This window comes from Symphalangus syndactylus, chromosome 10 (assembly GCF_028878055.3).
Source record: "Symphalangus syndactylus isolate Jambi chromosome 10, NHGRI_mSymSyn1-v2.1_pri, whole genome shotgun sequence".
Taxonomy (NCBI): Eukaryota; Metazoa; Chordata; class Mammalia; order Primates; family Hylobatidae; genus Symphalangus; species Symphalangus syndactylus.
Genome location: NC_072432.2, coordinates 132,176,649 through 132,204,523, shown reverse-complemented (window position 1 = coordinate 132,204,523; position 27,875 = coordinate 132,176,649). Strand labels below are relative to the sequence as shown.

General features: G+C 35.9%; 1 protein-coding gene across 1 annotated transcript in view; it reads right to left on the bottom strand.

Annotated features, from left to right (window-relative positions):
• Nucleotides 1–161: 161 nt before the first annotated feature.
• ADAM9 (ADAM metallopeptidase domain 9) overlaps nucleotides 162–27,875 on the bottom strand; it is a 110,069-nt gene continuing 82,355 nt past the window's right edge. The window contains exons 17-22 of the mRNA XM_055296028.2: nucleotides 22,495–22,575; nucleotides 22,139–22,244; nucleotides 15,036–15,177; nucleotides 13,878–13,965; nucleotides 3,245–3,312; nucleotides 162–1,557 (exon numbers count right to left, since the gene is read on the bottom strand). Of these exons, the coding sequence (XP_055152003.1) occupies nucleotides 1,464–1,557; nucleotides 3,245–3,312; nucleotides 13,878–13,965; nucleotides 15,036–15,177; nucleotides 22,139–22,244; nucleotides 22,495–22,575 (579 nt within the window). The 3' untranslated portion in view covers nucleotides 162–1,463. The remainder of the gene's footprint in view (nucleotides 1,558–3,244; nucleotides 3,313–13,877; nucleotides 13,966–15,035; nucleotides 15,178–22,138; nucleotides 22,245–22,494; nucleotides 22,576–27,875) is intronic.

Genomic DNA, 27,875 nt, shown 5'->3' with positions numbered 1-27,875 from the left:
TTCTTTAATAACAAAAAGCCATTGTGCACACTTTGGCAAAAGTCTGAAAATTAGTGAGATAATACCTGTTAAAGTTTGACTAGAATTTTTATCTAAAATTATAACTTTTTAATTAATGAGATTATAAATAGTTGAGTAGGAAGCTACTAGGAGACACAAAAGAGAATTTCAAGTATTTTATTTATTGTAAATGTTGTATTTGTATATGTATATATACACAAACCAAAAACACTTTTAAAAAACTAATGAAATTCAGTTAATAAACCTATTAAACTTTATTAAGAAAGGTTATGAAAAAATTTTTAGTGCTTAAAATTTTACTATCCATACCATATCTGCCATAGTAAAAATTCATTTTTAACACAGCTAAGATGATAACTCATAGATACCACAGTAACTTTTTTGTACGTATTTAAGAAAACCATTTCTTCCTTCTTTCTCCAGCCTAATTTCTATGAAAATATTAGTGCCTAATATTTTACATGACCCAGCACAACTTAGTAAATGTAAACATTCTAAACGATTTAATAGCAAGCTTTGAAAGTTCAGATTTTAAAGTGCTCATGAAATTCTCAAGTGGTTTTGTAACAGTTCAATTGATTGAAGATTTTATAATTGCTCCTGCTTTATTATAGCCATGAATCAACAACATATTTGATTAGATCTATTAAATACTTCGTACCTTAAAGCTTATAATTTATTTAAAATAGTGCTATTGTGAACGAATGTCATGCTTTAACATGATTCATAATAGAAATTCTAATATTAAATTAATTTCTCTAAGAGTTATTATCTATAGTTGAAAGGTCATAAAAATGGAAGCGAGTAACTGTGCGTGAATACACACACACTCTTTTAGTTTATTTGTACTTTCAAAATAATATGACATCTTAATTGTGGTTCTTGTGCATTCTTTTGAAGACAATATTTGCTTATTCATGTAGTGAGTGACAGACAAGATTCTAGAGTATGATGATTATTAATTCGTGCATGATGAAAAATATTAGATATTATTGGCAGCTGATTAGTCAGTTTTCACAGGTATTAGATTATCACATGTTCAATCAGGAACTACATTAATGATAACTAAGGTAGAAAATTCAGAATAACATTTAAACACGTAAGGACAAAAATCTTACACCAATACAGTTAATTTGAGAATCACTGCAATAACATGTTCAAAATAACGTAATCCATGATTAGTGCATTAACCTCACCGATGACTAAATAAGACTTATTCAATGATGGAAACGGAAATGTTATTTAAATTCCCTGGCTTTACTGCATTTCCTTGTATTTCTCAACTCTCACACTCAGTTTGTTTTTCTGTGTTAGTAAAGTGTTTTGTGGTATTTTGTTTTCATAGTTGCAACAGAAAGAAAGGCTTTTCAAGAAAACATCAAGAAAAAAAAAAGTATTAGCTCAGTTCCCTGAAGACATTTGCAAAAAGAAGGTTAAAAAAATCAAGTGAGGGAACTATATAAAGGAGGTGCAGGAGCAGGACGGGCAGGAATTAAGTTTCCCTGAGATGATACTTTCGGTTGTGGTGGAGGTGGCCTGCGAGGGGAAAAGAGATAGTTAATAGCGTGTTTAGACTGGGTGAAATAATGCCATACTCATTACAAGCTCAACATAACACCATCCTCAACATCTCTGACAATAGGAAAGGGTACTTTACATTCTGAGATCAGTATTAGGGTGATATTCAATGGCTAAAAGGCTCCAATTAGAGTCTAAAATGGAATAACTACTTTAAATAATATTACTCCATAATAAACAATGTTGTATGAAGGTTCTAGTTTACATGTTTTTTCAAAAAAAAAAAAAAAAAGCACATGAAATGGTAAAGATAAACTGTAAAAGACAAGTGAGTACACTAAGTGATCAAGCACTTGCCTGTGCTGTTAGAATTTGAGGGCAGCAAATTACTGCTAGGTGTAAACCTAGCTGTTTATAGCTCCCTCAACATGAGATTCATTCTGAGAATCAAAAGTGTTATGACTTCTATACCTGTCCATCTCAAACCTCACACTTCTACCTGTGGACACCCACTCCTAACCTCATCATCCAATTCTAGTACACCTCTACTCCAGTAACACTAGAACACTACCTGGTGAATGTTTCCCTCACAATTTATATACTCTTTCCCTGATCCTCAGTTGGATTTCAATGTATTCTTACTGTATAATAAAGATTACATATGAAGATAGTCCTCAGAGTTGCAATATGCAGTTGTAATTCGAAAGACTTTTGGGGGATGGGAGGGTCACATGTATTTGCATTTTATGTGATACAAAATGAAGTAATAAATTATCTTCCTTCCTGATGATTTTAAGCCCATCCATTGAGTCATTTCAGTTCTTGTGTTTTTCAGTTCTAGAATTTGCATTGATTCTTTAAGTTTTTAGTTCTGTGCTAAAATTCTCAATCTTGACTTTTAATTCCATGACATCATAGTTATTTTAAAGTCCATGTCTATTAACTGGATACCCTCTCAGTCTGTTTCTATGGTCTATTGTTTCTTGGTTTTAGTCATATTTTCTTTTCTTTTACACTTGGCTTTTTTTGATCATGAGCAAAACATAAGAAATTGTAGAAATCAGTTGAAGGTCTAGTTCATTCTTACTTCTGGGTCCCAGCACAGACCCTGAGATGTTTGCTAGGGTGCCTCCTCTTTGGCAGGATTCTAAATTTTGTCCCCTCTGCCCTGTGAGTTTGTAGAAAGCTCTCCTCAGCTTCCTAGCCTCTCTGTTGTCAGAACAGATAAACTCATCTAGGAAGGAAAAGTGGCCCCCAAAGCTGGAATCATTTCTAGATTTCCTTCCTCTCCTGACCTTACCCCCGCAATTCCTCACCTCTTTAGTCTTCTATGCCTTCAAACACATAGTTTCTTATATTGTCCAGCTTTTTTAGCTGTTTTTGACAGGAAGGCTCTTCCAACCCATCTGGTTTCCTACCACTGGTTATCTCAAAGGCCCTTGCTTCTAAATCATATGCACATGAAAGCTGTGGCAGCAGAATCTATGTGACTTGCTCAAGCTTATTTAATATTTCATTTTGACCCTGTACGAATATGATAAAATTTATATAAAGCTATTTTAAAACCCTTCTGCAAATCATGTTCTTGTAAACTGTTGACAATAAATACCTTTCACTAAATTACATTAAAATACAGGGGAAATTATTAGACATTACCCTCTAGGTTTTATTCTGGCCAAAAAATCTAAGCAAATTTTCTTCTGACCTTGATGGGAACTGCTGAGGTTGCTTGGCTGCATAGGTTGGTACTGGAAATCTGTTTGCATATATAGGCTAAAAAGAAAAATATAATAAGGTTATTACCCCTATGTGCTCATAAATATGATTTCTAGATAAAAGAAATCTACATATTTAAAATCAATAAACAGACTACAGGTGAATATTCCTTATCAGAAATGCTTAGAACCAGAAGAGTTTCAAATTTCAGATTTTTTTCCAATTTTGGAATATTTGCACATACATAATCAGATATTTTGGGGACATGACCCAAGTCTAAACAGAAAAGTCATTGATGTTTCATATAGGCCTCATACATATAACCTCAGGGTAATTTTATACAATATTTTAAATAATTTTGTGCATAAAACAATGTCTGTGTATGCTGAACCATCAGAAAGCAAAGGTGTCACTCTCTCAGCCCCTCATATGGACAATCTGTGGTTGTTTGGCATCACCATCACTCCTGACTCTGAATTTATATACTACTGGTAAGCAATCATTTTCTTAGATTTATTCACATATAAGTACTCAACAGTGCATTCTGACTGCAACTCATCACATGAGGGCAGGTGTGGAATTTTCCACCTGTGGCATCATGTTGGTGCTCAGAAAGTTCTGGGTTTTGGAGCATTTTGGATTTTCAGATTAGGGGTGCTCAACCTGTATTTATTTATAATGCTGATAGTTAAAAATATTTTGCTTATTTGACATATCTTTACCACTGAATGTGGAATACTTAATTCTTTTAAGGTATTTTTTTAAATTCAGTAATACCAAAGTACTAAGATCTTGCTTCAAACCAACTGTATTAGTTAGAAGGTAACATATTTCCTATGTCAATGTATTTTAAATAAAATCTGCCAATATGTATTGCCAAACCTATACAGTATCTAACTAATACTATAAATACCACTCAGCTAGAATCCTTGATTTTGGAATTCATTATATTCTTCCTTGATGAAGTAGTTGAAGTTTACAACAAAGTGAAACTGTATAACTTAGCCTCAAATAAGAAAGTAAAAGTAATATTTTTCACATATCACATTACATTATAAGACTTAGGAATGATCAGATGGAATTACTAAATCAATGATGAAGTGATCTTGACCAAGATGTTCTTTACCATCTACTGTTAACTCCTAAAGTTCTATGACTGGCAGAGAATGCACAGTGGTGGTGAAGACCTTGAGCACCCTCTGGCTTCTACCACAGAGCAGATGGTCTATCATCTGCAATTTTTTTCCCCGCAGAATGATTTGTATGTACTGTGAAATGGGTGAAAAATGCAACAAAATGTCTCCATCCCTTTCCACAAGCCATAGGAGCAGCACTCTAAAGGGATCAAGTCCACTTTTGGAATGACAATGTGGTGAGGTGATGGGTATGGGAATTAGCTTGACTGAATCTTTTTTTTTTTTTTTTTGAGATGGGGTCTGGCTCTGTCGCCCTGGCTGGAGTGCAGTGGCACGACCTCGGCTCACTGCAAGCTCCGCCTCCCAGGTTCACGCCATTCTCCTGCCTCAGCCTCCCGAGTAGCTGGGACTACAGGCGCCCCGCCTGGCTAATTTTTTTTTTTTTGTATTTTTAGTAGAGACGGGGTTTCACCATGTTAGCCAGGATGGTCTTGATCTCCTGACCTCATGATCCACCCGCCTCAGCCTCCCAAAGTGTTGGGATTACAAGTATGAGCCACTGCGCCCGGCCAACTGAATCTTACAACAAGGTATACATAGACCAAAACATCACACTGTGGCAAGGCGCCTGTAATCACAACACTTTGGAAGGCTGAGGCAGGTGGATCATATGAGGTCAGGAGTTCAAGACCAGCCTGGCCAACATGGCAAAACCCCGTCTCTACAAAAAAAATCACCCGGGCATGATGGCGCACGCCTGTAATTCCAGCTACTCGGGAGGCTGAGGCAGAAGAATTGCTTGAACCCAGGAGGCAGTGGTTGCAATGAGCCAAGATCATGCCACTGCACTCCAGCCTGTGCAACACAGTGAGACTCCATCTCAAAAAAAAAAAAAATCTGCACATGTACCCTAAAACTTAAAGTATAATAATAATAAAATTTTTTAAAAATCACATGATACCCCAAAATATACACAATTATTATTTGTCAATTAAATATAAATTAATGAAAACAAGCTAAAGATTAGAAGCAAGCAAGGTGCTGGATATATTAGCTTGATTTAATCACTTCCACATTGTTTACATAAAACATCACTCTGTACCCCATAAAAGTATACAACTATGATTTGCCAATTAAAAATAAAATTAATTTAAAAAATTTTTAATCTTTTTTGGCATTTATCTGACATATACTTTTAAATGTATGCAAAGATCTATTTACAAGGATGCTTGGTACCACATTTTTTTATGGTATAAGACTGGAAACAACCTGTTTTTAAATTTCCGGTAAATTTATAAGAGGGAACAGTATACCGTTATTAAAAACAATGAAGTACATGTTCACTTCTTGCAAATAGTGGACCAAATGTCCAGAGAAAACTTCCCAGTACAGTACACCTAAAATGCTGCCTAAAATATCTAAAAGGTATTTTGAAACACTTGGCTGGGTTGGTGGGAAGTAAGAAACATCTTACAGGCCCAAAAAAACCCAAGAAGGTATGAAAGAGTCCAAACTACGGAGTTGCCTTCTTCCTGTGAAAATCTTCCTATCCTTGGCAGGTGGCAGTATGCGTTTTCAGTGACCCATAGATAAAGGAGGCAAAAGCTGGGGCCTGAGCTGGATGGAATGGTGAATACAAGGCCCTATACAAAGCCTAGACATATGAAGGGTGATATCCCCATGGGTTAACTAGAAAAACAAAAACCTGCCTCAAGGAAGGCCCGTGGTGATACTGTCTTGGTGCTGATAGATGGGGAACTAAAAAAATAGTCTCCATGGAGAAATTCTTACCACACACCCATCCTCATAAGAGTTGGGGGACCAGAGTTCATAACATTTGTGTGGCAAAAAAAAAAAAAAAAAAATCAACAAAAATTTCAGTTTAAAGACATCAAAGATTGACCATGCCCCCAAGCATCTGGCAAAGAAAAATACTCTCGGTAGGAACCCACTATAATTCAGGACTCAAATATATTTATTTCCAAGACAATGTTCCAAAGAATGTCAGTTTACAATCAACATCACAAGTGCACTAAGAAGTGAGCCATCACGAGAGTCAGCAGAAATAACAAACCTGAGAACCCACCAAGGGCATACATATTAAAATGATCAGATACAGCACAAAAATTAGGTGTTTGAATATGCTTTAAGAAATAAAAGCTTTAAAACAGATAATAAAACTATAACAAACAATCACAAATAACCAGGCAGATTCGAAATAGAACTAAGTAGAACTACAGGAATTAAATGTACTATAAAACTAGTGAAATTAGATATTCAATGAGTTGATTAAGTAGAAGATTTGTCGTAGTTTAGTAGAGACTTAGTGAATGGAAGGTAGATCCAATATAATCAGAATGGAATACACAAGAATATTGGAAATACCAAAGAGAGGTTAAGAAACAGAGAGATAGTAAAAAGTCTAACATGCAAGAAATGCATGAGAGTTAATCAGATAATGAGACAGAGGCAAAAAAGAAATAATTGCTAAGAATTCGCTAGAACTGAAAAATGTAAATCAACTCAGGAAGTCGATTTATTGGCAAAGGAGTTCTTTTTAAGTCCACATCTACACCAAATAGTCTAAAGATACAGAAGAAAAAGCCGCATGGAAAAGATATCTACCGCATCATTTAGAGTAACAGACAATGTTTAAATTGCAACAAAGGATGTTAAAATATAGTCTATTTAAAGTTCTTAGAAAAAAAAACAGCTGTCAGCCAAAAACATTCTGAAAAGACATAAACTGACAGAATTTACTACCAAAATACCTTCGCTAAGGGAACTTCTAAAAGATACCCAGTTGAAGTAGATATACCAGAAAAATAAGCTGAGATTCAATAAGGTTGAAAGCAGACAATGAATACAGGGGAAAATAGCTAAAGCTCACAGAGCACTTCACATGTGCCACATGCACTTCTCAGTGCTTCACACATACGAATCCCTCTGATTTTCACAAAAGTCATTTGTGATTAGTACTATTATTATTATTTTACAGATGAGGAAACAAGTACAGAGAGAGTTTCAGAATCTTGCCTGAAGTCACAGCTTATAAAGTGACAAAGGCAGTGCTCAAACTGGGCAGTTTGGTTCACAGTCCATCCTCTTAACAATTAATTTAATTGGTGTATGGCCTCACAAACCTAAACAAACATTTCATAATTCAACAGTCATATCTATATTGTAGCATTTTTTTAAAAAAAGACTTAAAATACTAGAAAACAGGCCAGGCGCAGTGGCTCACACTGTAATCCCAGCACTTTGGGAGGCCAAGGCATGTGGATCACGAGGTCAGGAGTTCGAGACCAGCCTGGCCAATATGGTGAAACCCCATCTCTACTAAAAAATACAAAAATTAGCTGGGAGTGGTGGCGCACGCCTATATTCCCAGCTACTCAGGAGGCTGAGGCAGGAGAATCACTTGAACCCGGGAGGCGGAGGTTGCAATGAGCCGAGATGGTGCCACTGCACTCCAGCCTGGGCAACCAAGAAAGACTCTGTCTCCAAAAAAAAAAAAAAAAAAAAAAAAAAAAAAAAAAGGCAGAGAGACCACAGTATCACAGACAGACACCTGGGGGTGCTCTTGAGTAGAAACTAGCAAACTTCCATAATTAGGAGACTGCACAAAAATCCTCACAGAGGACACATCCCCAAAAAAGATTTGAGAGGCTACCAGAATCTCTAGCCAGGCTGAGTAGCATAAGTCCTCCTTGTACAAAACAAGGCTGCAAAATCTGGGAAAGGCAGCTAATTCTTCAAATGCCAAAATCCCAATAATAAATGACAAATAATACAAAGAAATAGAAACATGGCACATTTAAAGGAACAAACTAAATCTCTAGAAACTGACCCTAAGGAAACAGATTTATATAAATAACCAAAGAATTCAAAAATTACCATCATAATGATGTTCAAAAAATTAAAAGAGAATGCAGACGGACAACTAAAAGAAATCAGGAAAATGATGTATGAACAAAATGAGAATATCAACAAAGAGACAGGAACTATAAAGAAGAACCAAACAGCAATTCTGCAGCTGAAAACTGTAATGCTAAATTGAAAGATTCACTAGAAGGATTCAACAACAAACATGATGAGGCAGAACAAAGTATCAGTGGACTCAAAGACTAGTATATTCAAAATCAAAGTGGCAGAGGAGCAAAAAAGGTGAAGAGAAAGGAAAATAAATAGCAACACAAAACCATATGAAAATATAAAACTCGATAATAATGGTAAGTTTATAGACAAATAGAGAATCTTGTAGTACTGTAATGTGAGTGTGAAAATCACTTTTAAATCTTGTTAGAATGTTAAAAGCATAGCATAAAAAGTAATGAATCTGTGTTAATGATAAGCAATATAAAAAGAGGTAATTTTGTGTCATCAATTACATAAAGTGGAAGAAGAAGAAATACAAAGGGGTACAGTTTTTGTGATTGAAGTTATCAGTTTAAAATAGATTGCTATAAACTTATAAAATATTTTATGTAATTGCAAAGATATCACAATATATGTGCTATACAATATGCACAAAGGAAAACGAGAATCAAAATATTACTACAAAAAAACAAAGAAAATGATAATTTATTGTATATTTCAAAATAGCTAAAAGAGTAGAGTTGGAATGTTCCTAACATAGAAATGATAAATCCTTGAGGTGATGACTATCCCAATTACCCTGATTTGATCATTACACACTGTATGCTTGTTTCAAAATATCACATGTACCCCATGTGATATGTACAACTATTATGTATCCATAATTGATTTTTTTAATTAAAAAGAAATACAAAAGAAGGCAGCAAGGGAAGAAGGAAGGGTCAAAAACAAAATAGCAATAGTAAGTCCCTATCTATCAGTAATTCTTTTAAATATGAGTAAGTATTCTGTGCAAATGGAAACCAAGAGAACAAGGATAGCAATACTTACATCAGACAAAATGAGGTAACATCAAAAACAATAAAAACAGAGATGAAAAAGGGCATTAATGGTAAAGGTGTTGATTCATCACAAGGATATAACAACTGTAAATACATATGCAGCCAATTTAGAGTACCTAAATATATAAAGCAAGTATTAATTAATCTGGAGAGAGAGCTAAATAGCAACCCAATACTACTAGGAAACTTCAGTACTTCACTTTCAACAATAGATAGATCATCCAAACAAATCAGTAAGAAAACATTTGGCTCAAACTAGACTTTAAACAAAACAGATCTAATAGACATATTCCATCCAACAAAAGCAGAATACACATTCTTCTCAAATGCACACAGAACATTCTCCAGGACAAATAATATGTTAAGCTGCAAAACAAGCCTTAACAAATTTTAAAAGACTGACATCAAGTATGTTTTCCAACTAATATTAGGACTAAAAATCAATAACTGAAGAAATTTTAGAAAATTCACAAATACATGAAAATTAAACAACATGCTCCTAAACAATCACTTGGTCAATAACAGATAAAAAGAAATATTTTAAAATACAGCTGACACTTAAGCAACACAGGTTTGAACTGCACAGGTACATCTATATGCAGATATTTTTCAACCAAACACAGATTGAAAATACAGTATTCATGACCCACATATACAGAGGGCCAACTTTTCCTATATGTGGGTTCTACAGGGCCAACGGCATGACTTGAATATAGGCAGATTGGGCTATATGTATGGGTCCTGGAACCAATCCCCAATGTGTACCGAGAAACAACTATATCTTGAGACAATAAAAATAGAAACACAACATAACAAAATGTATGCAACACAGAAAAAGCAGTTATAAGGGGGAAGTTTATAGCAAGTCTATACCAATAAGTGCCTACATTTTTTAAAAAATCTCAAGTAAACAACCTAATGTTATACCTCAAGACCTAGAAAAAGAGGAACAATCTAAGCCTAAAGTTAGTAGAAGAAAGGGAATAGCGAAGCTCAGAGCAAAAATGAATGAAATACTGGAAAAATAGTATTAATAGAATCAATAAAACTAAGAGTTGTTTTTTTGAAAAGATAAATAAAATTAACACACCATTAAGTAGACTAAGAAAAAAAGAAAGAGGAATCAAATAAAATCAGAAACGAAAGAGAAGACATTACAGCTGACACCACAGAAATACACAGTTTTATAAGAGACTGCTATGAACAATCATACACCAACAAATTGAACCTAGAAAAAAATAAATTCCTAGAAACATACAACCTATCAAGACTGAATCAAGACGAAATAAAAAATCTGAAAAGATCAATAATAAGTAAGGAGATTGAATTAGTAACTTTAAAAAGTCTCCCATCAAAGAAGCTGAGGACCTGATAAATTCACAGCTGAATTCTACCAAACATTTAAAGAACAACTAATGCAATCCTTCTCAAACTCTTCCCAACACTTGAAGAGGAAGGAATATTTCCAAACTCATTTTACAAGGCCAGCATTACCCTGAAACCAAAGCCAGACAAGGACACCACAAGAAAAGAAAATTACAGGCCAATATCCTTTATGAATATAGATGCAAAAATCTTCAACAAAATACTAGCAAACTGAATTCAGCAGCACATAAAAGGGTATTTCCCAATGACCAAGTGGGATTTATTCTGGGGATGCAAGGATGGTTTAACATATTCAAATCAATAAATAACAACACTAACAAATAAAAAACAGAAGTGAAGAACATAAACATAACAAAAACCATGTGATCATTTTCAGAAATGAGGGAAAAGCATTTGACAAATTTCAACATTCTTTCATGATAAAAACTCTCAACAAATTTGTATAGAAAGAATAAACTGGGCCAGGCATGGTGGCTCACGCCTGTAATCCCAGCACTTTGGGAGGCCGAGGTAGGTGGATCACCTGAGGTCAGGAGTTCAAGACCAGCCTGGCCAATATGGCAAAACACTGTCTCTCTACTAAAAATATAAAAATTAGCTGGGCAGGGTGGCACATGCCTGTAATCCCAGCTACTCAGGAGGCTGAGGCAGGAGAATCACTTGAACCTGTGAGGAAGACGTTGCAGTAAGCCGAGATTGTGCCACTGCACTGCAGCCTCCGTGACAGAGCGAGACTCTATCTCAAAAACAAAGAAAAAGAAAGAAAGAAATAATGAACCTCAGCACAATAAAGGCCGTAAATCACAAGCCCACAGCTAACATCATACTGAACAATGAAAAACTGAAAGCTTTTCCTCTAAGATCAGGAATAAGACAAGGATGTCCACTCCTACCACTTCCACTCAATGTAGTATTAGAAGTTCTAACCAGAGCAGTTAGGCAAGAAAAAGAAATAAAAGACATCAAAATTGGAAAGGAAGAAGTAAAACTGTCCTTGTTTGCAGATGACATGGTCTTTTATACAGAAACCCCTAAAGAGTCAACCAAAAAACTGTTTAGAACTAATAAATTCAGTAAAGTTGCATAATACAAAATCAACATATGAAAATCAGTAGCATTTCTATACACTACAACAAGCTATCTGAAAAAGAAATCCAGAAAAAAATTCCATTTAGAATGACATCAAAAATACATACATAAATAAAACAGGAATAAATTTAACCACAAAAAATAAATATCTGTACAAGGAAATCTATAAAACATTGATGAAAGGAATTGAAGACATAAATAAATGGAAAGATATCCCATGCTCACTGACTGGAAGAATTAATATTAAAATAACCACAGCAAACTACAGATTCAATGCAATACCTATTAATATTCCAATGACAATTTTCGTAACAATAGAAAAAATCCTAAAATTCATATGGAACTACAAAAGACCCGGAATCACTAAACCAATCTTGAGCAAAAAGAACAAAGCTGGAAGCATCACATTACCAAATTTCAAAATATACTGCAAAGCTATACTAATTAAAACGGCACACTACTGGCATAAAACAGACATAAAGACAAATGGAACAGAATAGAGAACCCCAAATCCACAACTTCATGGTCAGCCAATCTTCAACGAAGGTGCCAAGAATACACAATGAAGAAGGGACAGTCACTTCAATTAATAGTGTTGGGACAACTTCATATCCACATGAAGAAAAATGAAAATGAACTGGTATTTCATACCATATACAAAAATCAACTCAAACTGGATTAAAGATTTAAACATAAGACCTGAAACTATAAAACTACTAAAAGAAAACATAGGTAAATATTCTTAGGAGTACTGCACTATACATGTAAAAATTGTTAAGATGGTAAATATTAGTGGTTTTTTTTTTACCACTACTGTTAAATTTACAAAAAACATCTTGAAAACAACGGTTAAAATGGCAAATTTTATATATATTTTGCCAAAATCAAATAAGAAATATACACATATATGTCAATGATGAAGAAGAGTATACAGATAATTTTGAACTAGCATGCATACAGCCTTTGTGGCCATCCTGTATACATAACGACATGGAAAAATCTCCAAGATATATGGTTAAGAGGAGAAAGGGCATAACAATTTTTGTCTCCTTTTTATAAAGATAAAGGGGGTGGAATAGAGAGACTGTGTGTGTGTGTGTGTGTGTGTGTGTGTATAAATATATTAAAAAATGAAGGATTTCTAATCATTGTCAACAGTGAAAATGAATGAATCACAGCTATATCTATCGATAGAGATAAATCACAAAGTGACATTAAAGGGAAAAACAGGTTGCAGATATATGTGCAAATTATCAAATAAAACGTTCTTAAAAGTTTTAAAACATTAAAAAATTACATATTGCTTAGGGATACATGCAGATCAGTAGAAGTATATCATGATCTAAACACTCCCTAATACACTTGCAGAACAGTGACTATCAGTCCTACAGCTGAGACAATTAGGCCAATCCAAGAGCTCAGCACCAGGTCTTTGGTAACACCCCATAGGGAGATGGAGACAGGTATTGAAAATAGGAAAAGAGCAGACATAGAAAAAAGCAGTGATAGCATAGGTCCCATGTCATTTCCCAATCCTGGTTGCTAGGCAAGGCATTCCTAATGTCCAGCTGTCTTTTTCTGTGTCCTCTGAGCCAAGGACTCCGCTGGTTTTCCTTTAAAGAACTCAGGGAGCAGGGCACAGTGGCTCATACCTGTAATCCCAGCACTTTGGGAGGCCAAGGCGGGTGGATCACTTGAGGTCAGGAGTTCAAGACCAGCCTGGCCAATGCGATGAGACCCCATCTCTATGAAAAATACAAAAATTAGCCAGGCATGGTGGTACACACCTGTAATCCCAGCTACCTGGGAGGCTGAGGCACGACAATCATTGAAACTGGGAGGCAGAGGTTGCAATGAGATGCAATTGTGCCACTATACTCCACCCTGGGCAACAGAGCAAGGCTCTGTCTCAAAAACAAAAACAAAAAACTCAGGGACCACCTACAGTACTCTTGAATTCTTAGGAAGGTATCTATGTTTCTAGCTATTATCTATATAACTTTGTTTTTAATCTTTAAGCATTTGATCCTTTAATACAGTAAAGAAAAATAATTTTTCATTTTATACTTACAACTTCTCTGGGAGGTGTCACTGGAGAAACATGTCGAGGAACACTCCCTGGCTGTCTAGAAGGGTTTGCTTGATTTTTGCCATCTGACCTGAAAGATACAATTACTTTTGATCTAAATTAAGATAAAAACATTTCTACACGAAATATTACACACATTTTGCATTTTCCCAAATACAGAATCATGATGTTGGTAGTGGTGGGGATGATAATCATGATACAGTTTAAATTTTTAGGACATTTTAACAGCTTGCACATATTTTTAATCCTTATGGTATTAGAAGGCATTACTAACCACATTTTATAATTAAACTGAAATTTTAAGAAATTGTGAAATTTGGTCAATTAGGCCAATGTTCCCTAACTTTTCTCAAGTCTTCCTAAAATCAGAGAAGAGTAAAAGCATATTCTCAGGTTGCCAAGTAGTCATTTTAAAAATTAGGAAATCCAAGGGTAGTGAATGGATTGGCTGGAAAGGTAACAGATAAGTTTTAGACATGCTGAGGTGACAGCAAATCAGTGCAGTGGAGATGTATGAAAGATAGCTGTAGTTATGGAACTCAAACTTCAAAAATGCAGATGGGGGAGTTACTTGCATAGACTGGTCAGTTGGAAGTATGATACGAAGTATCTACTTAGTCCTCTATCAGAAATTGGTGTTAAGCAAAATGAACCCTGAGGGCCACTTTCAGCAGCCTAAAGGCTGACCAACATAATCCTCTCTCCTCCCCATTAAAAGAGGTGGCATGGTCACCACCACCTTTCAACCCATGCTAATCATGTCAAAAGGTCAGAGAGATAACTTACAACCCTATTTTAGAGGATTACCAATCTCTGGTGATATGACTATCAGCATTAATACTTTATAAATTATTTACTATAGGCTGAGCGTGGAGGCTCACTCCAGTAATCTCTGCACTTTGGGAGGCTGAGGCAGATGGATGGCTTCAAAAAGTTCAAGACCAGCCTGGGCAACATGGCGAAACCCCATCTCTACAAAAAAATACAAAAATTAACTGGGTGTGGTGGTGTACCTGTAATCCCAAGTACTTGGAAGGCTGAGGCAGGGGGAATCACCTGAGCCCAGGGAAGTCGAGATTCTGTCTCAGAAAATATATGTATATATTTAATATAGGAATTAAAAGAAAAAAATCTAAGTACTCATATGTTTGTGATCTCTTCTTTCTGAAGTAGCTTCTCCACAGTTGATCTCTCTTGATGAAGATAAAAATAGCACAGACAATAAGGGGAACAATTAGGAAGAAGAACACCAGAAGTCCGTCCCTCAATGCAGTATTCGTTTCTAGAGAGAAGAATTTTACATCAACAGTCACCAAACTCATACTACCCAGAAAATACTAGATGATTATAAACACTTTACATTAATTTTCACATTACTCAAAAATCAAACTGATATTAATTGAATACACTGAGAAGTCTTCCTCAAAGTTCATTCCTGTCCACTTTACTTCTGCCTTCACAAAAATAACCACTTTTATTAGTTGTTTCTGTAACCTTACAGTATTTCTTCGGCAAAAAATCAAGAACAAAATATGTTTCTACTGTCAACACTTTCTTACACAAAAGGTAGCATACTATTTATATACCATTTAGTGCATCAGTTTTTTTCCACTTATCTGTACATAGTGGACCTCCTCGTTTTCCATACGGCTATATGAAACTCCATTGTGAAGATGTTCTAGAGTTTATTTAACATGTGCCCCACTGATAAACACTTATATTTTTCCAATCTTTTGCTACTACCAAAAAAACTGCTATAATGAATAACCTTGTACATATGTTGTATCATATTAGTGCATGTATAATAACTACAGAATAATTTCCCTAAAGCAGAAATGCTGTATCAATAAATAAGTGCATTCACCATTTCTTTTAGGTATTTTCAAATTGTCTTTCAATATTAATGGTTACAATTTATAAGAATATTACAAGCAATATATAAAAATTCCCCATAGCCTCACTCACAGAGCCAAACTTCTGGATTTCTGCCAACTGGGCAGGTGAAAAATTTTCTCTTGTAGAATTTTAATTTACATTTTTTATACTATGAGTTGATAATTTTTTTTTCTTCTCTTTTCCCGAGATGGAGTCTCACCCTGTTGCCCAGGCTGGTGCAATGGCACCATCTCCACTCACTGCAACCTCTGCCTCCTGGGTTCAAGCGATTCTCCTGCCTCCGCCTCCCGAGTAGCTGGGATTACAGGTATGCACCACCACGCCCAGCTAATTTTTTTGTATTATTAGTAGAGACAGGTTTCACCATGTTGGCCAGGCTGGTCTCCAACTCCTGACCTCATGATCTGCCCGCCTCGGCCTCCCAAAGTGCTGGGATTACAGGCGTGAGCCACGGCACCTGGCCTCACTTTTTTCTTAAGGAAACATTATTTATTTTTTTCTGCTCAGTCCTTTGACTGTTTTTCTATTGGACTCTTGCTTTTTTCTTCTTAATCTCTAAAAGTTCTTATTATATATTAGAGAGATTAGCTTTTTCCATAATACAAGTTGGAAATATTTTCCCCATTTTAACCTATGGCATTATGCTTTTCTCCATGGAAAAGTTTATTATTTTGTATAGTTGAATTTATCAATCTTATTTTTATGCCTTCTAGATTTTAAGTTTCATTAGAACTTTTACAAATTAAGTATTTTATCTGTTCTGTGTTCTTTTGAGAAACAATACAGTAGATATAAACATGAGTGGTAAACTGATTCATAATTTTAAGTTTGTAAAAGAACCAGAAATTTCTGTAAAAAGTTGTATTAAACTGGCCAGGCGCAGTGGCTCACGCCTGTAATCCCAGCGCTTTGGGAGGCCAGGGCAGGTGGATCACGAGGTCAGGAGATCGAGACCATCCTGGCTAACACGGTGAAGCCCCATCTCTACTAAAAATACAAAAAAAAAATTAGCCAGGCGTGGTGGCAGATGCCTGTAGTCCCAGCCACTCGGGAGGCTGAGGCAGGAGAATGGCATGAACCCGGGAGGCAGAGCCGAGATCGCGCCACTGCACTCCAGCCTGGGCAACAGAGCGAGACTCCGTCCCCCAAAAAAAAAAAAAGTTGTATAAAACTATATGAAACAATATTTATCCCAACTGAAAATCAAAATAGAGTTGGCCCTGGAACAATGTGGGTTTGAACTGTGCAGGTCCACTTATATGCAGGCTATCTTGTGTTTCTGCCACCCCTGAGACCAACCTCTCCTCTTCCTCCTCCTCCTCAGCCTACTCTACATGAAGATGATGAGGATGAAGGTCTTTATGATAATCTACTTCCACTTAATGAATAGTATACATATTTTCTCTTACAATTTTCTTAATAAATTTGCTTTTCTCTAGCTTGCTTTATTATAATGATACAGTATCTAATACATATAACAGACAAAATCTGTGGTAATCAACTGTTGATGTTATTGGTAAGTCTTCCAGTCAACAGCAGACTATTTGTAGTTAAGTTTTGGGGAAGCCAAAAGTTACACATGGGTTTTCAACTATGCAGGGAGCTGGAGCCCCTAACCTTTGCATTGTTCAAGGGTCAACTGTATAAAAAATTAAAGCAAGCTTCATACATCATTTTATACTTACTAATGAGTACACAAAATTTAAATTAAAGCATTCAACACTGGCAAGATTATTTTGAAACTGACACCTTCGCACTGTTAGTGGCATTACACAAATGTATCATTTATTAGGAAGTTTTACTCCTAAAAGAATAAAAAGGATTATTCTCTTCAAACTAACCTCATTACTGGCAATTGATTCTTCAATTGGAAAAATGCATACACATTAACATGTACACTACAATGTTAACAGTGAGTTATCAAAACCTTAGAAACAATCTAAATGTCAAATAATTAGAAAACAGCTAAGTGAAGTTACAGCACATCCACTGGATGAAATGACACACAGCCATTAAAATCCATAGTTCTGACTTTCAGTTATAGCCAACGTGGAATAACAGGGACCAGATTTACTCTGCCAGCTAAAATAACCAGAAAACCAGACATAATATATGAAACAACAGTTTTCAAGACACTGGACATCAGGCAACAAAGAGCAATGATCCCTGAGAGGCAGAAAAAAAAATAAGGTGAGCCTTACAATTGTCCGAGGTTAGTGCCTAAAGAAAGTTAACAGACACTAATGAGGGGTGTGGGCACCAAAGCAAAACCCAGTGGTCTCCCTCAGTTAGAGAGATGGAGCTGGTATTCTGAAGAGGGCAAGGCAGCTAGAGTTCCTAGGCAAAGTACCAAAGGGAAGAGAGCTACAGAGAAAAAGCTGAAAGATCTGCATCAGTGCTGATGGATATATGCATGTAAGGAGACCACATGAAGCTGGAGGAAGAACCATGTGAAAAGATTGGTGGAAATAAGCCCCACACACAGCTCACACAGGACTAGGAAGAGTATTTGCTCCTATAATTCAGTGGGAAACCTCATAATTAACGCGGTACTAAGCAGGATAAACAGAAGTGGTTTTGCCTCAGTAATGAAGCAGAATCAGCCCTAGACTAAATGCTATTCAGGTCCTGCCTTAAAAGCTTAAAAGCAAGACCCAGAAGGATCAAACTATGTCAACAAAACTCAAACATACTAGTACAAACCTCATCAATAGAAATCCAAAAATATCCAATAGCCCACAAAGTAGGATTTAAAACTTCTGGCATCTAATAAAAATTTATAAGGCATAACAAAATACAGAAAATAAAAGAGGGAAAAATATCAAAACTGAGAAATTACCCATATGACAGAATTAGTAGACAAGGACATTAGCAGTTATTACAACTGTATTCTATTTGTTCAAAAAAGTAAAGATTGAGCATCTTATGTAGAGTTACGAAAGATATATAAAAGAAACAAATGGAACTTCCAGAAATAAAAACTACAAAGTCTAAAATGAAAAACACACTGGATCAAGTTAATGGCAAATTAGACTTCACAGAAGAAATGTGAACTTGAAGAGTAACAGAAGTTACTCAAAATTAAACATGGAGAATAAAGAGTAATTTTTAAAAATTAACAGCCAGCCAGGCATGCTGGCTCACACTTACAATCCCAGAACTTTGGGAGGCTGAGGTGGGTGGATCACTTGAGGCCAGGACTTTGAGACCAGCCTGGCCAACAGGGTAAAATCCTGTCTCTACTAAAAATACAAAAGTTAGCCAGGCATGGTGGCACACGCCTGTAGTCCCAGCTACTCGGGAGGCTGAGGCATGAGAACTGCTTGAACTCCGGAGGCAGAGATTGCCATGAGCCGAGATCATACCACTCACTGCACTCCAGCCTGGGTGATACAGCAAGACTGTCTCAAACAAAGTAAAGTTAAATTAAAATTAAAAAAAAAAAAAACAAAAATAAAAAATCAACAGCCAATCAGTGAGATGTGAAATAGCACCAAGCAGCCGAATATACATAAAATTGGAGGACCTGAATGAGAAGAGAGAAAGAGGAAGACAGAAAAAAAATTTGAAGAAACGATGGCCAAAAATTTTCCAAATTTGAAGAAAACTATAAAAGCACAGACCCAAAAAGCTCAAAAAATCCCAAGTACACCAAGGCACAATATAAAAACCAGAGATAAAGAGAAAAACATTACAAGCGACCAGAAATTAGAAAAAGACATATACAGAAGGCATTACATACAAAGAAAAGGATGACAGCAGATTTTTCAGGAAAAACAATGCAAGTCAGAAGACAAGGAATATCCTTAGAAGTAAAAAGGGAGGAAAACTATCGCCCAAAATCCTTGCCCAGTTAAATTATCATTCAAGCTGCAAGGCAAATTAAAGACTTTCAGACATACAAAAGCTAAAAATATTTGTCACTAGCACACTCGTATTATAAGAAATGCAAAATGAAATCCTTCAAGCAGAAATTAAATCAGATTGAAATGCAAATTTACATAAATGAAGAACACCAGAAATGGTAATTATACGGGTAAATATAATGACTTTTTCTACTATTAAGTCTCTTTGAAAGATAATCAACTGTTCAAAGCAAAATGAGTAACAATGAATTGTGGGATTTATAACATTAGTAGAGGCAAAACATGTGACGACAATGGCACAAAATGAGAGAAATGGAAATATACTGAAGTGTTACAATATCACTACAAGGGAGACTGACGGAAAATATCAAGACAGTAAATTTAAACATAAACACATCAATAATCAAGTTAGATATAAATTATCAAAACAACTTAATTAAAAGAGAATGGCAGATTAGATAAAAAGCAAGAGCCAACTATATGCACTAATTACTATAGCACGATATAAAGAAATTAAAAGTAAAGGGATGGGAAAAGATTTTCCATGCTGACTAATTAATAGGAATCTGGAGTAGCTATATTAATAATATCTCATTGCAGGGCAGAGAATATTACCAGGGAAAAAGAAGGCTATTTCATAAGGATAAAGAGTCAGTTTACAAAGAGGATAGAATAATTCTAAGTGTTTATGTACCTAATAACAGAACATCATAATAAATAAAGCAGAAATTGATAGAACTATTAGGAGAAATAGGCAAATTGGCAGTTATAGCCAAAGAACTCAATATTCCCAATAACTGACAGAGTAAGTAGACCAGAAAATCAGTAACGATATGAAAGATCCGACTACCTATTAACTGACATGAACTAATAATTTATAGAATATTCCACCTAAGAATAGTAGAATACGCATTCTTTTCAAGTGTACACAGAACTTTTACTAAGATAAACCACATTCTGGGCTACAAGACAAGTTTAAAAAAATAAAAGGATTCAAGTCATATACAATATGTTCTCTTGCTACAGTAAAATTTAAATCAGTAATATTAAGATAACTAAAAAATCCACAGATATTTCAAAAGAAATAGCACATATCTAAATAACCTGTAAGTCAAAGAAAAAAAATAAAAGCATATTAGAAGGTATTCAGAACTGAATGAACATGGAGGTATAACATGTCAAAATTTCTGGGATGAATTAGAGGAAAACTGATAGCAATAAAATGCCTATATCAGAAAAAAAAAGATGACCTCATCCTCCACCTTAAGAAACTAGAGAAAGAACAAATGAAACCCAAAGTAAGCAGACTAAGAGAAAATATATACAAGGCACATATTTCATAAAGAACTTAAATACTTGAATCAGTGACATGCAAAGAACTTTCAAAACTCATTAAGACAACCCATTAAAAACTGGAAAAAAGATTTAAACAGACACATAAGCAAAGAAGATATGTAGATGGCAAATAAGTACAAGAAAAGACACTCAACATCATTAGTAATTAGAGAAATGCAAATTAAAACCACATTGAAATACCACTACATACCTACTGGAATGGCTAAAATTAAAAAGACTGACAATAGCAACTGTTAGAGAGGATGTGGGGAAATTCTCTCATATACAGCTAGTAAGGATGTAAACTGGTATAGCCACGTTGGGAAACAGTTTGGCAGTTTCTTTAAAAGCTTAACATACACCTACTATATGACTAGTCATTCTAGCTGGTAGTTATCCAAGAGAAAAAAAGCATATGATGTCACTAGAAAGATACCAATAAACTGGGAGCTCATGGTCTATCAGGGAATTTTAAAAGGCAAATCATTAATTAGTATAGTAATTAGTGCTAACAGTACTAGAAAAGCAATAGAAGGGAATGATAATTTAGATTTAAGCAGCCAGGGGAAACTTTCTGTAGAAAATGAGGTATAATCTGAAGCCTAAATAGCAATTAGCCAAGGGCCAACAATGTGAAAATAATACGGTATGAAAGCCCACAGGTAAAAGAAAGTAGCCTAGTAGAGGAAATCAAAGAAGTTACAATATGTCTTCAGCATAGTGAAATGAGGCTTGTAAGGTAAACTAGGGGCAAGTCATGCAGGGCATTTATGCCACGTTAAGGAGTTGTGAACTTCATTCTAATAGCAATGCAGACGCACTGAATTAAAGCAAGACGCTGACAAAATCAAAACTGAATTCTTGAAGGAAAACACTGAAACTGTAATGTAGAGTGAAACATGGATTATAGGAAGCAAGATGAAAAACAGGGAGCCTACATAAGAGGCTATGATGTATGTCCAGGCAAGAAATTGAAAGTAATAAATGGGGATGAGAAAAATGGAAACAGTCACAAGGAATTTAGGAGGCTGAATCAACATAATTAAATGTATAACTGATGTGGGAAGTGAGGGAGAGGTATGAGGATGCCCAATTTATGCCTTGGGCCACTGGGAGATCACACTAATTTTCTTCTATATTACTTGCCATTGTATGTAGGTCCACTGTCCACACTTCCTCCGTATCCTTTAGTCTCACAATTTGGGGGAGCCCAGCCATTTTCACAGTGACAATTCTTATTGCTATTACATACCTTCAAAACAATCAAAATACCACTTTTGTTAATTGTGAATGTTGCTCTATATCATCAACTCAAGAATGGAAACCAAGAGAAAGGACTAAATTCATACAAGCTTACTGACACTGTTTAAGAATGAAAATTTTATCAGGAATCTAAATTCCCCAACATCTGAAAATCCTGGGAATTCTCATCTAGTCCTCTCTAAGATTTCTCATTATTTAGCACTACTTTCAGGAACAAGCCAAAAGAAAACATTACCTACCCCATGTCCATGACACTTTTTCTGAACATCACAGTCATAATTCAGAACAGAAGCATCTACACACTGGAAGTTCCTACAGATCTGAAAAAAAAAAATGAACTAAGTAAAGAAAGATTGAGCACAGTAATTAAAAAGTACCCAGAAAAAAGACCTGGGTACAGATTATTTCATTGCAGAATTCTTTCAAACTTTCAACGAACCATTAATTCCCATATTATATTTTTAAAAATGCAGAAAAATAAGTGGCAAATTAACTGATACAAAAGTAATTATCAAAAAACACAAAGATGACATAAAGACCAAAAACAAAGATACAACTATTATCTATCCTTCCACGTGAATATTGATGTGAAGATCCTAAATAAAATATTCACAAATAGACTTCTTCAAATCAAAAGTAACTAGATAGAGTTAACCTCAGGACTATAAGGAAGTTTCAAGGATAGAACATCTATTTCTATTACACTTCTCATCAAGTGTTTTACTATGACAGATATCAAAAGGATAATATTTAAAACTCATTTTAATTTTTAAAATTCTTTCAAAAATAAAAGGGTACTTTGTTGACAAGATAAAATCTGTTTTCTAGTACCATGATTAGATATTTCTATTAAAAGCATTATTGAAAATAAGTTATAATCTTACATGGTTCAAGAAATTCTAGTTCACATGATGAGATATGAAACAGAAATGAATCCTAACTACTAAGAGATAAAAACCATTACCTCAGAAAAAAATATTAAACCTAAGATCTAAAGAAATCAGCTCAACACATTTTAGAAATTTTTTAGTTGACATCTTTGTGAAAACTGCTCTGTTGTAATGTTAGAGGAAAAAAAGACGACTAACGTTTTAAAAGACTGTTGAGTGCTATTTTAAAATTCTATTAGGTAACTAACCAACTGATCTTGTGTACAGGATCAGAATATTTAAATGTTCAAATGAAATAAAGAACAATTAGAGAACAAACCTACAACGAAATATCGATAGCCTTACCACTCTAAAAAATACACAGGTTTAAACAGAATTGTACTTTTAAAGTCAAAAGATTTCCAAACACTGTTTCCTCCAATTTTCCATTAATTTTTAAATAGGACATATACTCATATGATTTAAAATTCCAAAATTACAGAAGATTCTACAGTAAGTCACTCCTCATCTGTCCTCCAGCCATGCACTACTCCTGAATAAAGATTTCAAAATACTTTTTTCTTACATCCGTAAGTCTTTAGAGGAGATATTTACCAAGAGTTTCCCTACCAGTTAAAAGAAGATTTTCCTGCCAATAATTGATTCACAGTGGACACCTGAAGTGTTAAATAAGATGAAATGTGTTAATAACTGGCAGATTTACTTTAAGGGGCAGGAAAATCCCAAGTCCTCCAGAGAAAGGGTGTTCTGATTGGCAGTGTTTACCCTTGTGGAATGGGAAAAATCAAACTTAAAGGAATACACCCAAAAACTCTTACAGTGGGGACCGGGTGCAGTGGCTCATGCCTGTAATCCCAGCACTTTGGGAGGCCAAGGTGGGTGAATCATTTGAGGCCAGGAGTTCAAGACCAGCCTGGCCAACATGGTGAAACCCCACCTCCACTAAAATCACAAAAATTAGCCGGGCATGGTGGTGCAAGCCTGTAATCCAGGCTACTTGGGAGGCAGGAGAATCGTTTGAACCCAGGAGGCGGAGCCTGCAGTGAGCCAAGATCTGTACTCCACTGCAAGCCAGCCTGGGTCAAAGAACGAGACCCTGCCTCAAAAAAAAAAAAAAAAACCTCTCACAGTGGCAAGGTAAGACCATCCTCTCACATGCTACTACCACTCCCCCTACCACCCATGGCCACCATCAACAACCACCACACATCAAGTAGAGCAAAGTTGACTGTAGGACTTCTGGTTTACTGATTTCAGGATGCAAGTGGGGAGCAAATTTGAACTACCTGGGACAATAAAAATGAAGGTGAGGAGTTCTTCTTTTCCACTTTTTCCCCTACCCCACGTTTAGCTTGTCCTGGAAATAAATGTTGAATAAATATATAAAGAATACAGATCTGAAGAAGTACCAAGTTGTCAGTCTGCTCAAACTGTCCAGTCTAGGCTTTGGTACATACCAGAAGGGATAGGATCCTATCTGCCATGTGAAAACTCAGGTGTTAGACTCATAGATTAAACCAATAGTTACAAAGTTACAGCTGTACAGAACGTGTGGTATATGGTTTCAATGGTGTGTCAGTTTGGGTCAAGGTGTATCAGTCCAGATACACACACCAACCACTTGCTATCCTTTCTTGTACATAAATATTATTGTCATAACTAGAAAACTATGCAGTTAGCAATAAAATCCAGAAAGACAAAAGGTCTTAAAAATACATTGATATATGTTAATAATAACCTGGAATCTAAAGCCAAATATTTTTCCTACCAAATAAAAACTGGGACATGGGGGTTTGGAAGTAATAGTGGTATAGCTTACACTGAAACAATCAGTAGATACTATTTTTAATCATCACAACTTTGAGAAAAATATAGATTTTTTTTGTTATTAAGTAAACAAGCAGAATAGAAAGACATACAACTACCAAAGTGTATGTGCACACACACAGACACCCCACACAAATACATAATCTGTGTAATACTGCAAGAGAGAAAGAGTAGAAAATATCAAGAAAATATTTAACAGCAGCATTAAGGTCAGAGAAATAGGATGAAATGTTAATAAATTGTGCCAATAAAAGCCAGATATTTATATTATACTGAGATACAAAAAGCTTTTCTAAACATGACATGAAACCAAGACAAAACAGATAAGACTGATATAATTTCATGATATTTTAAGGCCGGACGCCATGGCTCACGCCTGTAATCCCAACACTTTTGGAGGCCAAGGCAGGCAGATCACTTGAGGTTAGGAATTCGAGACCAGTCCGGCCAACATGATGAAACCCTGTTTCTACTAAAAACACACAAATTAGCCAGACATGGTGGCAGACGCCTGTAATCCCAGCTACTGGGGAGGCTGAGGCACAAGAATCACTTGAGCCTGGGAGGCAGAGGTTCCACTGAGATTGCACCACTACTCCAGCCTGGGTGACAGAGTGAGGCTCCAAAAAAAAAAAAAAAAAAAAAAATTCATGATATTTTAAAATAGACTTATGTCAAATTGTTGATCATATTTACACAGATATAACTGACTGACAGTTAATATTCTTCACATATGAGAAGCCTCAAAAAATGGCAAGCTAATAGAAAAGCAAAAAGATATCAATATGAACTTTTCAGAAAAAAATACATGGATCTAATAAAGACATGGAAAGATGCCCAGCTAGGTGCAGTGGCTCACACCTGTAATCCCAGCACTTTGGGAGGCTGAGGAGGGAGAATCGCTGGAGCCCAGGAGCTGAAGACCAGCCTAGGCAACATAGCGAGATCCTGTCTCTACAGAAAAATAAAAAAAAAATTAGCCAGGCATGCTGGTTACACCTGTGGTGCCAGCTAGTAGTAAGCTGAGGTGGCAGAAAGGGTGTATTCTGGTCTGCCCTTTCAACCATGCAGTTAAACTTCGCAGGTAAGGCTGGACAGGTAAGTTTAATTGTGTAGGGCAGCATTAGGAAGCCCATTTTTGCTATGTATTTGTCATGTTATATGCTTTCTTCCTAATAAAAATGATCCTTTGATCTCCAATTGTTTAGCCTCCCCTGTTTTCTCTCACCTCGTCTGGAATATGCCCAGTGAACAGTGAGATGTTGTGGCCTCATTCATTAACACCCCAATATTAATTATGTAAATATTAAGCACTTATTTTGAAAAGGTACAGCAGGGAAACTGGGATTTGCATGAGAAAATTGAATTTTTTTTTTTTTTTTTTTTTATACTTTAGGTTTTAGGGTACATGTGCACAATGTGCAGGTTTGTTACATATGTATCCATGTGCCATGTTGTTTTGCTGCACCCATTAACTCGTCATTTAGCATTAGGTACATCTCCTAATGCTGTCCCTCCCCCCTCCCCCCACCCCACAACAGTCCCCGGAGTGTGATGTTCCCCTTCCTGTGTCCATGAGTTCTCATTGTTCAATTCCCACCTATGAGTGAGAACATGCGGTGTTTGGTTTTTTGTCCTTGCGATAGTTTACTGAGAATGATGGTTTCCAGTTTCATCCATGTCCCTACAAAGGACATGAACTCATCATTTTTTATGGCTGCATAGTATTCCATGGTGTATATGTGCCACATTTTCTTAATCCAGTCTATCGTTGTTGGACATTTGGGTTGGTTCCAACTCTTTGCTATTGTGAATAGTGCCGCAATAAACATACGTGTGCATGTGTCTTTATAGCAGCATGAATGGGATGGCTGGGTCAAATGGTATTTCTAGTTCTAGATCCCTGAGGAATCACCACACTGACTTCCACAATGGTTGAACTAGTTTACAGTCCCACCAACAGTGTAAAAGTGTTCCTATTTCTCCACATCCTCTCCAGCACCTGTTGAATTCTTATCTATCAAAAATAAAACTAGTGGATAATGTCTAAAATAGATAAATCTAGAAATAGCATACTATTTTATTTTATTTTATTTTACTTTATTTTTAGATGGGAGTCTCACTTTGTTGCCCAGGCTGGAGTACAGTGGCACAATCTCAGCTCACTGCAACCTGTGCCTCCCAGGTTCAAGCGATTCTCCTGTCTCAGCCTCCTGAGTAGTTAGGACTACAGGCATGCACCACCACACTGGCTAGTTTTTGTATTTTCTGTAGAGATGAGGTTTCACCATGTTGGTCAGGCTAGTCTCGAACTCCTGACTTCAAGGGATCTGCCCACTCAGTCTCCCAAAGTGCTGGGATTACAGGCATGAGCCACCATGCCCGGCCCTAATTTAAGATAGAGAGGTAATTAACAGAAGTAACCACAGTTGCTTCTAGGCATCTAGACTCGCAGATTAGATAAGAGCGTGTCAGAGAGTTGTTTTTGTCATGAGCCTTTCAGCACAATTTTTTTTTTTTTTTTTGAGACAGAGTCTTCCTCTGCTGCCTAGGCTGGGATACAGATTGTTACCACCTTATTGAAAGGGAAATTGCACTTTCTATCAAAAATTTAAATGTATATATCTCTTATCATTGTTCATAACAGCTGTAACAATCAAGTTTATTTAGTTGCAAGGACAGGCCCAGAAATATATGGGTCTTCTTGTAAAGAGAAGTGAGAAACAGAATTGGAACTGAAAACTTGGGAGAAAGTGAAGTAACCTGAAGGCCCACCCACCTGTCTTTTTCATGGGCTAATCAGTCAATCATATATTCTCCTTCTCTCTCTCCTCTGAGTTGGTTTCTTCAGCTTACTCAACAATCCTGCTCCCTCATATCTCTTATATACGGCTTAAGGCTGC